The sequence below is a fragment of the Lathyrus oleraceus genome, chromosome 3 (genome assembly GCF_024323335.1).
Source record: "Lathyrus oleraceus cultivar Zhongwan6 chromosome 3, CAAS_Psat_ZW6_1.0, whole genome shotgun sequence".
Classification (NCBI taxonomy): domain Eukaryota; kingdom Viridiplantae; phylum Streptophyta; class Magnoliopsida; order Fabales; family Fabaceae; genus Lathyrus; species Lathyrus oleraceus.
The window spans coordinates 498,319,670-498,332,312 of NC_066581.1; the positions used below are offsets into that span (position 1 = coordinate 498,319,670).

A 12,643-nucleotide genomic window follows, 5' to 3' on the forward strand; every position below is an offset into this window, starting at 1 on the left:
AGCGCTGGGGGCTCACTATAAATACCCCTTTCATGGCAAAGGGGCGGGTATTCTAACTCACACTCTGATAACCTCATTCTGTACCTTTTCTGACTTAAACATTGGAGCACTTTGCAGGTACACCCCCCTTTTCACTTCATTCTCCGGCCCATTCACCAAGACCTTGGAAGGCCCTCCTGATCAGGTGAGATCAGTGGCGCCGTCTGTGGGAACTAGCTATCCCCATCTTCATCAAACGAGGATCAAAAGCTCATTCATTTCTGTCCTTCCAACATGGCCGGAGAACAACATAGCGATCACAGCCGTCCCCTCGTCAACTACAACATGGACGACGGCCCGCCATCCCATGAGGCGGACGTTCGGGACGGTCATCCATCCACCCCGTCTCCAGAGCCCCAAAACAACGGAGATGTCCCTCACGCCCACAATTTAGGGGCAGAGACATTTCATCCCATTCCCGTTCCCGTTGAAGGAGACGCCGTAATGATTGCCATGGTGAATGCCCTCAATCAGGCCGGTTCTATGCTCCACCAGCAGCACGAACGAATCATGGCCCTCGAAGCCGAACGACAAGAGGCCCGGCCCCAGCCGGTGAGTAGGATACAACAACGTCCGGAGCCAACGAAGAAGCGAGGACGTCGCTCTCCCGAACCCCACGCCAGCAGGGCACGCGCCCATCGTGACGGTGGTCGAGCGAGAACATCACCAAGGCGCGGGCACAGCCCCGACAACAACGAACTGTCTCCCTTAAGGAGCGACGAGGAAGATTTGCATTGCCCCCTATCTCGGGCAATAATGGAAGCCCCGCTCCCCAAAGGCATGGAGAAACCGCCAAACCTAGCTGTGTACGACGGGACTACAGATCCCGACGATCACGTCGACAACGTCAACGCGATGCTCGACTACCGCAATGATATAACCGGGCACCTCAAATGCCGACTGTTCTCAACGACCCTCAGGAAAGGGGCCATGGCCTGGTACAAAAGCTTGGCCCCTGAGTCCATTACGTCATGGAGAGTCATGAGGTCCATGTTCACCCGGCACTTTACAGCTTCCCGTCGTCACCCCAAGACTGAGGCGACCCTTGAAGCCATAGTGCAGAAGAAGAATGAAACGCTGCGCTCATACATCGAGCGATTCAACCAGGAAGCTGTCGAGGTAGATACCACCGAGCACATGAAGAAGTATCTCCTCGAGAGAGGTCTCTTACCCGGCAGTGAACTTAGCAGAGCCGTAGGGATCGAGCCTCCCCGCACCTTAAACGAGCTCCTGCATAAAGCCCAGGCCTACATCAGATACGAGGAAAAGCAGGTGGCACACAATGCCCGCAGCGGACGTAACGCTGGGGAGACCGAGCACTCAAAACGCGAGGACACGAGCATTTCCCGTCGCAACGGAGACAGACGAAGAGAAGAAAGACCTCGCGAGCTCCGGGAAGGAAGAGGCCCCGCGGGCAGATATAGCGAGTACACCTTACTGACGGCTCCTCGAGAGCGTATCCTCGCAGAATGTATCAACTCTGAATTTAAGCAGGGCAGGGTCAGGTTCCCAAAACCGTCTGCACCAAAGCCCCACACCGACAAATCAAAGTACTGCCGGTTCCACAGAAGTCACGGACACGTGACCGAAGACTGCGTCCACCTGAAAGATGCGATTGAAATTTTAATCCAAGAAGGGCACCTGAAGCAGTACACGAGGAAGAACGAAGCTCCCAGACACGACGAGCCAGAGAAGAAGAGACCCCGGGAAAACACACCCCCCGACAACTCTCCCTATCAAGTGGCCCTCTGCGTGTCACGACCGGAAGATTTCTTCCCCCCCGAACCATTGCCCGAGGGCAAGATCACTGCACTCAGCCCCTGGGAAGACTTCCCTACCACACTGGTGATATCAGGAGGAGGAACTAACGGGGAATCCGCGGCCCTCTCCGTCAAACGCAAGTTCGACGAACTCCTACTGACTGCCCCCGAGCAGAAAGCGACATTGACAAAATACCGGGGAAAATCCAACCCAATATCCTTCTTCCTGGAGGAACTCCCGGGCGGATCCCCGAACTCGGCCATCCCACTATTGATTAGAGCAAAGATGGCCAGATTCGACGTACGACGCATCCTGGTCGACGAAGGCAGCTCAGTGGATATCATGTACGTCCACCTCTTCAAGACTCTGAAGCTAGACAAGACGAACTTAGCCCCCTACGTCGGATCAGATCTCCAAGGATTCAACGGAGCAACAACCAGACCGTGGGGATATGTTGAGCTCCTCGTCACTTTCGGCGAACAAGAAACGGCCAGGGAAGTCAAAATCCAATTCCTGGTCGTAGACTGTCCGTCTCTCTACAATTGCATCTTTGGACGCCCGACGCTGGCCGAACTCACTACGGTCCCATCCACCGTCCACCTGAAGATGAAATACTACACCAAATTGGGACGTGTGGTCACCATCCATGGTGACATCGAAGCAGCCCGGCGATGCTACGACGCCGCAGTAAAAGGACAGGCCGTAGTCAGCACGAAGAGCAACTGCAACAACAAAAAACTCAAGACCGAGGATCCTGCCCGAGGAGTCAACGCCATCGACCTCGACTGTCGCATCGGGCTGGACGAGACCGGAGAGGGGAGGTTCCCCAAGGAACGCTCTCTCGAACACCCGGTCCGACCAATCCCCGACGGGGAGTTCGAACTCATTCCTCTTGGGGACGATCCGGAAAGGACGGTGAAGATAGGTAAGGGACTACCCGAGGAAACAAGAGAAGAGCTAGTAGCATGCCTCAAAGAGAACTCCGACCTCTTCGCGTGGAATGCCGCAGAAATGCGCGGGCTGGACCCCGAGATCGCGTGTCATAAGCTAGCTGTAGACCGGGCAGCCAAGCCCATAGCACAGCGTAGACGCAAGCAATCGCCCGAAAAGGCAGAGGCTGCCGAGCGAGCTGTAAAAGACCTCTTAGAGGCAAATTTTATTTCTGAAGCCCAGTACACAACCTGGCTCTCTAATGTAGTCCTCGTTAAGAAAAATAATGGAAAATGGCGTATGTGTGTTGATTATACTGATCTTAATAGGGCTTGCCCGAAAGATGCTTTCCCCCTCCCTAATATAGACTCGCTCGTTGACAACTCTGCAGGTTTTAAACTCTTGTCCTTCATGGACGCATATAGTGGATACAACCAGATCCCTATGTCGCCCGCAGACAAGAAACACACAGCGTTCATGACCCCAACGGGCAATTACTACTACAACGTGATGCCGTTCGGGCTCAAGAACGCTGGCGCTACATACCAACGCATGATGAACAAAGTCTTCAAGGACGAAATAGGGGACATGCTCGAAGTGTACATGGACGACATGATCGTCAAATCACACGAGGAGGTAACCCATGCTCGACACCTTACGAAGGTATTCGAGCAGGCGAGACAGTGTAAAATGAGGTTCAACCCCGAGAAATGCACGTTCGGAGTCCGGGCAGGCAAGTTCCTCGGTTTCTATCTCACCGAAAGAGGGATCGAGGCCAACCCCGACAAATGCCGGGCATTCTCGGAGTTTCCGACCCCAAAAACCAAAAAATCGATCCAGTCACTCAATGGAGTGCTCGCCTCACTCTCCCGTTTCATCGCCAAGTCCGCCCAGCACGCATTGCCATTCTTCAGACTCCTTCGCAAAGAGGCTACCTTTGACTGGACCGATGAATGCGAACAAGCGCTACTCCATCTAAAGAAGGTTCTGTCCCAACCCCCGGTCTTGTCACGGCCATCAGAAAAGGAAACCCTATACTTATACCTATCCGTGGCAACCGAGGCCGTCAGCGCCGTTCTAATAAGAGAAACCGACGAAGGACAAAAGCCCATCTATTTTACGAGTAAAGCACTCCAAGGTCCCGAGCTCCGATATCAGCAAATCGAAAAGGTCGCCCTGGCCCTCATCAACACAGCGAGGAGACTACGATATTACTTCCTCGCACACACGATAAAGGTGAGGACCGACCAGCCAATCAAACAGCTGCTCGGGCGCCCAGATATGGCCGGGAGGATGCTCAAGTGGTCATTAGAACTCTCCGAATTCGACATACAATACGAAAGTAGGAAAGCCTTGAAAGCTCAGGCGCTGGCCGACTTCGTCGCGGAGATGACCCACTGCCCGACTCCAGCAGAAAGCGCCCACAAATGGACGATCTTCGTCGATGGCGCCTCTAGCACATCAGGCAGCGGGGCCGGGATCATCCTCGAAAATGAAGAAGGGATCCTGATAGAGGTATCGTTAGCGCTAGCATTCCCAACATCAAACAACCAAGCCGAATACGAAGCCTTCCTCGCAGGCCTGAGGTTAGCCGACGACCTGGGAGCAAAAGAGGTAAAAATATCCACCGACTCCCAGCTCGTGGCCTCACAAGTGCGAGGAGAATACCAAACCAAGAACGACAACCTCCTCGGGTACTTGTCCCTCGTCAAAGAAAAACTTGATAGATTTGAAAAATGGGAAGTTCAACACATACCCCGCGAGCACAACACACGGGCATACGTTCTCTCGAAACTAGCCAGCACGAGGAAAAAGGGTGGGAATAAATCAGTAATCCAAGAAATTCTCCCGCGGCCCAGCATCGACAAACTACCGCCTCCACTCGAGGTCAACGCTATTGGAGATGCCCACTGTTGGATGACACCCATCTACAATTACCTCACACGAGACGAACTCCCGGCTGACCCGAAAGAGGCGGCCATTGTCAAACGACGCGCATGCTCGTACGTACTCCTCGAAGGCAAACTCTACCGGAGAGGATTCTCCATCCCACTACTCAAATGCGTCGAGGAAGAGAAAGTCCCCGACGTACTTGGAGAGATACATCGGGGGATTAACGCTCAACACCTCGGCGGACGATCGCTCGCACGAAAAGCCCTTCGAGCAGGCTACTACTGGCCGACCATGCAAAACGATTCGAAAGAGCACGTCAAAAGATGTGACAAATGCCAACGACATGCCGACATGCACCTCGCACCCCCGAACGACCTCAGATCGTTGTCTTCCCCATGGCCCTTCGCGTGGTGGGGCATGGACATCCTCGGACCCTTCGTCACCGGATCATATCAGAATAAATACCTCATCGTCGGGGTGGATTACTTCACCAAATGGATCGAGGCGGAGGCACTGGCTAAAATAACCGCGCAGAACATTCTCCGGTTCTTCAAACGCAACATCCTCGCTCGGTTCGGTATACCCCAGGCACTTGTCACAGACAACGGGACACAATTCACGGACGGAGGATTCCAGGACTTCATCGCCAGCCTGGGCACCACACAGCATTTCACGTCTGTCGAGCATCCGCAGACGAACGGGCAAGCAGAGGCGGCCAACAGGGTAATCTTACGTGGCCTCAAACGCAGACTCGGCGAGGCAAAGAGGGCATGGGTCGAGGAGCTACATAGCGTCCTATGGGCCTACCGCACGACACCGCATTCTACCACCGGGGAAACCCCGTTCCGACTAACTTACGGCACCGAGGCAGTCATCCCGGTGGAGATACGGACGCCAACGAGGAGGACAGAGGAGCCCCTAGACGAGGAAATGAACGATGAAACCCTTAGAGCCGAGCTCGACCTAGTCGAGGAGATACGTTCCGAAGCAGCTCTCCGGGAAACAACCCTCAAACAAAAGATAGCACTACGTCATGACGCGAAAGTCATAAAAAGAGAGTTCCAGGTCGGCACCCTGGTCCTCAGAAGAAACCAGAAAAACCCGAGAGAGGGCAAACTGGCGGCCAACTGGGAAGGCCCTTACCGCGTCCGCGACAAAACGAGCAACGGGGCCTATTACCTAGAAAACCTACAAGGAGAACAACTCGCTCGACCATGGAACGCAGAAAAACTTAGACAATATTACAGCTAAGTACGCCACGGGGAGACGTGGCAGGTACGGCCACGCTCGTCGTCCCCAAAACCCCAGGGAGGAACCACGAGACCCGGGAACGATCCGGGGTCACACAACAAACACAACCCTCCCCGACGGTTGGGATCTTGACCAAGACCCAACGTCGAAGTACCAAGACTGGCAGGGCACCCAGCTCGCGATGGGAGGACCCAAGCCTCGGGACCAGGGTTCGAACAACGGACCCGGGCTTCGATACCCACGGGCACAAAGCCCGACACTTCGTCGGTTCCCTAAACCGAGGAGATTAACAAAGTCGAGCAGAGTACGAATTCATGCAAACAAATATCAAACACAAACGAGCACAATGAACGGTAACAAAAATATTCATACATTAGAAACGACAAAGGCGGCCGAAGCCAAGTACGCCCGAAGGCCATATTACAACGCCCGAAGGCCAAAATACATGAGGCACGCAGGCCATGATAAGAAAAACATATAAACTAAGACTCCGCTCGGAGCTCCTCTTCATCCTCTTCTTCTTCTTCTCCCCCCAGCTCCTCCTCCACTTCAAACGGGCAGATGATCTCACCATCCCGGACGCAGCAGTTATAGGCCGACCCTTCCGTCACCAACTCAGGGTTCAGAAGCCCGAGCTGCTCGACAGCATTGTCGAAACCCTCTTTGAAGCAGGCCACAAGATCTTGGTTGAGAGTCCGGATATGCCCTAGCAGCTCACCGCGCGAGCCAAAGGCGCGTTCCTCCTCGGTCTCATCTGCCAGAGGACGGACCTTTCCCTCGAGAGACTCAACCTGAGCCCGTAGGTAGGCGTTGTCCTCGGTCAGCTTCTGATGGTCGACCACCTGCTCTTCCAGGCTCGCCTTAGCAGCCTTCAACTGGTCCCTCTCCCTTTCCACCTCCTCCAGCTTCTGGCGCAGCCCTTCCTGCAGCTGATGCTCTTCTTTGTAGTCCGACAGATCTTGAGATAGTCTTTCCTTCTCTGTCCGAACCTGCAAAAGGGCTTCCTCCAGCGAGGCGGTGGAGACCGCAGTGTCGGTCAGAACCATGGCCGTCTCCATCACCCGGATGACGGCAGCAATATCCCTGGCCAGATCTTTCCTCCGGGCAGCAACATCCTGGTCCAGAATAGCCTTGGCCTCAGGCGCAGGCACAGCAATCGACTCCTCGGCCTTGAAGAACGACCGTTCCACATAGCAGGGAGGCAGAAGATAGCTGCCCGGTCCATGCGAACCTCCTGGAGACGACCTGGTAAGGGCCCCAGCCGGACGCTTCCGTTTATGGAGGGGAGAAGCCGCTGGCGACGGACTGCTGTCAGGAATGGTGATCGGGTTAAGCCGAGGAGGAGAGGAAGGAATCACGCTCGCCGCCTGCGAGGGACCGACCCCGGCATCGCCAGCAATCTCCGAGACACGGGCCGCAGTTTTCTTCTTCTTCTTGGGCACCCGGTCAGGAGCGCCGACCTGATTCGCCAGCTTCAGCACCCGATCACGAGCATTGGGCATGGCACCTGCAAATAAATTACACACAAACGTTAGCGACCGAAGTCATAAACAGAAATAAAAAGCTAAACAAAGTCTGCCTACTCAATAACGCCAGAGCTTCCTCCTCGGTATCACACTCGAGCAGAGCCTTCGTATTGATATAACGCGTCTCGGTGATTAGCTCCCCGGCCTCATCCAGGTAGGGCACGCCCTGTCGATTCGCCCAGAACGCCAAGCTGAAGCTCTGCACGTAATCGACCAGCTTCTTGTACGCGAGCCTATCCTCCTCGCCGAGCATCGCGTACTTGACCCGGTAATGCGCTGTGGAGAGATCGAAATGATCACGCTGCCACCTCAGCGGTATCTTCGACATCAGCGTCTCCTCCCCGTTGGGTTCCCGTTGATAGTAGTAGAGAGAGTGAAGGGCAGCCCGGGTAATCGGCATCACCACGTACCACCGGCTTTTGAAATGGCGAACAGAATCCTCGTACGTCTTGAACAGACGCACGGGCTGCTTGAAAGAAACCCAACTGTGGCGGCCACGGGAACCGGACCTCTGGAGATGGAACACGTGGAAGAAGAGAGCCCGGGTGCAACCAATGCCGAGGAACTGGCAAACTAACTCGAATGCCCGCATAAATGCGAGGGCATTAGGATGTAGTTGGGACGGCGCCAGCCGGAGCCACTTGAAGACCGACATCTGGAAGGAGCTGAAGGGCAGTCTCATCCCCGCCTCACGAAAAGCAAATTCATACATGGTGAACTGCTTCCCCGGGAAATGATGACAAATGCGGTCTTCTTCCTTGGGGGCGCAGCAATACCAGTTCGGTGGATCCTCCCGGTTTATGGCCTCGACCATAGCGTGAGCAGTGATGGCTTCGTCACAGAAGTCTGATTCCTCCTCCAAGGGCTCGTCCGCAACCCAGGAGAAGTCGACCTGCCCGGAAGAGGAGGCGTGTTCGGTACCATCTCGGACACTCCCATCCCCGACAGGAAGACGAGCGATTGTCGCGTCGTCGGTGGAGGACCCAGAATCTTCCTTCCTCGGTCGTAAGCGCCCGGTAACACCTGAAACGCAGACAGAAAGAGTGAATTCGACGTCGTATCAAATCCACCCTTCCACCGCAGGTCAAGTGAAAGGGCGTAGCGGCGACGGACACTAACCGTGCTCAACTCGGTGGCCCGCGCATTCTATGGAGACCGGGCATAAACTTCATACAACCTATGCAAGTGTTGCCCGGCATATGAAGTTTATGCCCGGTACAGTAGGATCCCAACCCTATTTTCTACCATCTAATATACACCTACAGTCCACTACACTGTCCCTAAGTTAAACCTAACCACATTTCTACGAAAATAGCATGCGTTTGACAGAAAACAACAAGGAAAAAGAATGGGTCACAGTGGAAAACCGTACCTGACATAGTTAAGTTGAAAAGGTACGGTGGTGTCCGAGCAGAAAACGGTGGTTCAGATAGGAGGACGGGCGGAGACGGCGGTCCAGACGGTTGAGAGAGCAAACGAGAGAGAATGTGGAGAACTCCGGTGAACGCGTGAGCAAAAAGAAAAAGTGGAAATGAAGTTACTCAACCCCTTTTTATAGGGCTTGGCACGTAGACCAACACGCTAGGTCATCATTACCTAGCCTGCCTACGCCGTCTTTGCGCGCGAAACGAAGCGACCCCACTAATTCTGAGACACGTCTGTCAAAGATGAGAAGCTGAAGCGACCCGAGCACCTATCCATCTCCTCGACTCACCAAGACGCCACCTCCCCGCGTCATACCCACGTTTACTACAAGGAAGGCGCAGATCAACCGACCACCTCCATCCCCGACATTCCCGAAGAAAGGGTCGGTCATGAATAGGTCTGGCACGACCTCGCCTGTCTAACGGTCAAGCTTCCCCATCGTCGCGGGGAACCCTTAGTCGAAACATAAGTCATCCCTCTGGCTCAGAGACTCGACTTGGGGGGCTCCTGTTCCGGACTGGGCCATGACCCTAGGCACGGCACGGCCCAATACTCGCCAAGCCCACGTCCAAACGGCCATGTCCACACGACCACGAGGACGCGTCAGGTGGACGACAGTCCGCCCGACGAACGTCTCCCCGGGCCCTTAAACACGTGTCGGACAGTGAGCGGGTCCTCCTCGTACGATCTCCATCCACTCACCGTCAACCCACGTTGCGGGCACCTCAGTTGTGTCGGGCAGGGCCTTAACGGCATCCCACTCACCACGTCACCCAACTCCCCTATATTGTCGCCTTAGGGATAGGGGCAGTTGGACCAGGGGGCAGACTTTGGTCTAGGTCTTAACGCTTCTTACGCGTCCCCTGGCAGCTCCTCCTTGGGCCTAGCTAATCCAGCCCATTAGGAGCCTTGGCCCAGCGCTGGGGGCTCACTATAAATACCCCTTTCATGGCAAAGGGGCAGGTATTCTAACTCACACTCTGATAACCTCATTCTGTACCTTTTCTGACTTAAACATTGGAGCACTTTGCAGGTACACCCCCCTTTTCACTTCATTCTCCGGCCCATTCACCAAGACCTTGGAAGGCCCTCCTGATCAGGTGAGATCACAACCAATTTCAAACTTTATTGTATATTGAATAATTTCTAATTTAATTTTGCTCATGTATATTTATTACTATTACTGGCTTATAGGGTACTGACAAAAAAATCTTCACCCTTTGAAAGTCTTTTTTCTTTTTTACACACTATTTCTATTCAGAATGTTTCTGTATATATGAACGTGCTTGTTCTGATATTGTTCTAAGTCTAGTCAAATTATGTATCTTCCTTCTGTCTATCAGTTCCTGCCAAATAAAATAAAATAATCAGATGCAGCATACTGCAGATTGACTTTCATTTTGATCTTTTTGAAAAAATTTATTGTTTAAAAAAATTCATATTATTTTATGATATATTTTTTAAATTATTTACTGTTCTTTTTGATCTTGATAACTTGGAATCATCCACAACTTTTCCACTTGTAGAGAGTTTTCTTGCAGTGAAGTCTTTATAAGATGATCATTTTCTCCATCTCATATATTTTCAGTGATGGTAGAATCCTTGGATTAGTCGATCATAAAATCGGATAATAATATTTAAAAAATAAATCACTTTAAATTTATTTTATTGAAAATCAAATTTATATAATCAATTAAATCTAAATCAACTTTTTTGTCATTAGAAAGCTAAACGCAAACTAAAATATAGAGTTAAAATTAATTTTAACATATTTTTTTCAAACTACCAATGATAAAATTCATGTATTTTTTATGTCAAGAGTCATAGTTTTATATGATTTTGATATAATTTTTTTAAAATTATTTTTTCTACTTCAATCTCATCAATAATTATAAATAATGTGTTTATACAATGTCAAATTTCAAGTATCTAAATAACATCATTCACTTTTTTACCCTAATATAAAACACACAAGACTTTTGATAAGATATGTTACTTTATCTTTACTTTTCTGTTTGTACAAATTGAACAAGCTTTGATGGATACCAAATAACACATGGCTCTGCAGGAAATGGAATGGAAAGTAAAGCATCAAACACTTTTCCACTCGTGCATTTCAGTACAATCGTGTGCATCATCATCATCATGGGAATATGTATCAAATTCAAACATTGTTTCTCATTGTTCTTTACTTTACTTTTTCTTTTGTTTGTTTTAAAAAGTTTGGTAGTGAAATTCACATAGAAAGTGTGAAAAGGAAGGAAGTATATGATACTTTTATATCCGCATTTCAACATATAAAAAAGTTTTGGCTTTTTTTTTTATTGTTTTTACGTTTACCTGAAAAAAAAAAAGCTAAACTGTTTATTATAAAGTAGAACAGCTTATAAAGAGATTGTTGCGATATAATTTAAGTTAGTTATTTGGTTAGTATGTTAGTTTGTTAGGTTATCTATTTGAGTTATAAATAATATATTTTATATAAATATATGTGTAGATAACTCTCGTATATATCAATTCAATACAATTACTTTCGTGAGTATAATCAAAAGTTTTGGATCTATGTGATTAAGTGCAAAGATAAAGTATTTTCAATTTTTAAGAGATTCAAAACACTTATCGAAAACTAGAGGGAAAATAAGATCAAAGTTCTGAGGACAGATGAAGATGGAGAATACACATCCAAGTTATTTGAAGAGTTTTGTGCATAACACAATATCGATTATGGGGTAACTATTCCTTACACGCCTCAACATAATGGAATAACAGAAAGAAGAAATCGGACCATATTGGATATGGCAAGATGCACGTTAAAACAAAAGAGCTTTTCAAAATTCTTATGGGGTGAAGCAGTCAACGATGCTGTTAATATTCTAAAGAGATGCCTTACCATGAAACTAAAGGAAATATTCCTGAAGTAGTATGGAGTGGCAAATGACCATCAGTGAGTTATTTGAAGGTGTTTGGCTCTATTTTTTCCAAGCATGTTCCTGATGCAAGAAGAATGAAGTTTGATGATAAAAGTGAACTTATGATCCTGGTAAGATATCACAATACTGGAGCATACAGACTATTCAATCCAATCAATGATAAGATTGTGATGAGTCGAAACAATATGAATGATGAGAATTCTTCATGGGATGGGAATTCAGGCGATACAACTAACAAACCATTGATGAACTATGGCATTGATAAATAAAGTAGTGAGCACGAAGAAATTCCAGTTAATGACATTCCAGTCACAGTCGAATTTGAAGCAAAAAATAGAGAGGGTGTGGCTAGCACAAGCCAAAGACTTCAAAGAATCAGAGTTCTTCCAGCAAGACTTCCAGACTATGAAGTGGTTGGTGACGATGAAGTCACATTAGATGAATAATTGGTTCATTTCACTTTACTTGTAGGTGCTGAACCAGTCAACTATAGTGAGTCCATAAAGGATAAACAATAAAAAGCAAATATGGTTGAAGAGTTACAAGCGATTGAAAGAAACAATACATGAGAGCTAGTTGAATTTCCAACACACAAAAATGTTATCAAAGTGAAATGGGTGTTCAAGTTGAAGCATAATCTTGATAGGTCGATTGCAAAAGATAACACAAGATTAGTAGCACAAGGTTTTCTTCAAAGAGAAGGACTCAGTTACTCTTAAGTATATGTACCAGTATCAAGATTGGAAACTTTCAGATGGTTGGTAGCCATGGCCTGGAAGAAAGGTTGGTCGATATTTCACTTAGATGTAAAAATAGAATTTTTGAATTGTCCCCTAGATGAAGTCCTGTATGTAACACAACCTCATGGGTTTGTGATACATGAGGAAG

General features: G+C 49.4%; 1 protein-coding gene across 1 annotated transcript; it reads left to right on the forward strand.

The window, feature by feature from the left end:
• The first annotated feature begins 273 nt into the window (after positions 1–273).
• LOC127131833 (uncharacterized) lies at positions 274–5,874 on the forward strand. The gene is made up of 2 exons (XM_051060729.1): positions 274–4,733; positions 5,373–5,874. Exons 1-2 carry the CDS (start codon positions 274–276, stop codon positions 5,872–5,874), a joined length of 4,962 nt encoding a protein of 1,653 aa, XP_050916686.1.
• The last annotated feature ends 6,769 nt before the right edge of the window (positions 5,875–12,643 follow it).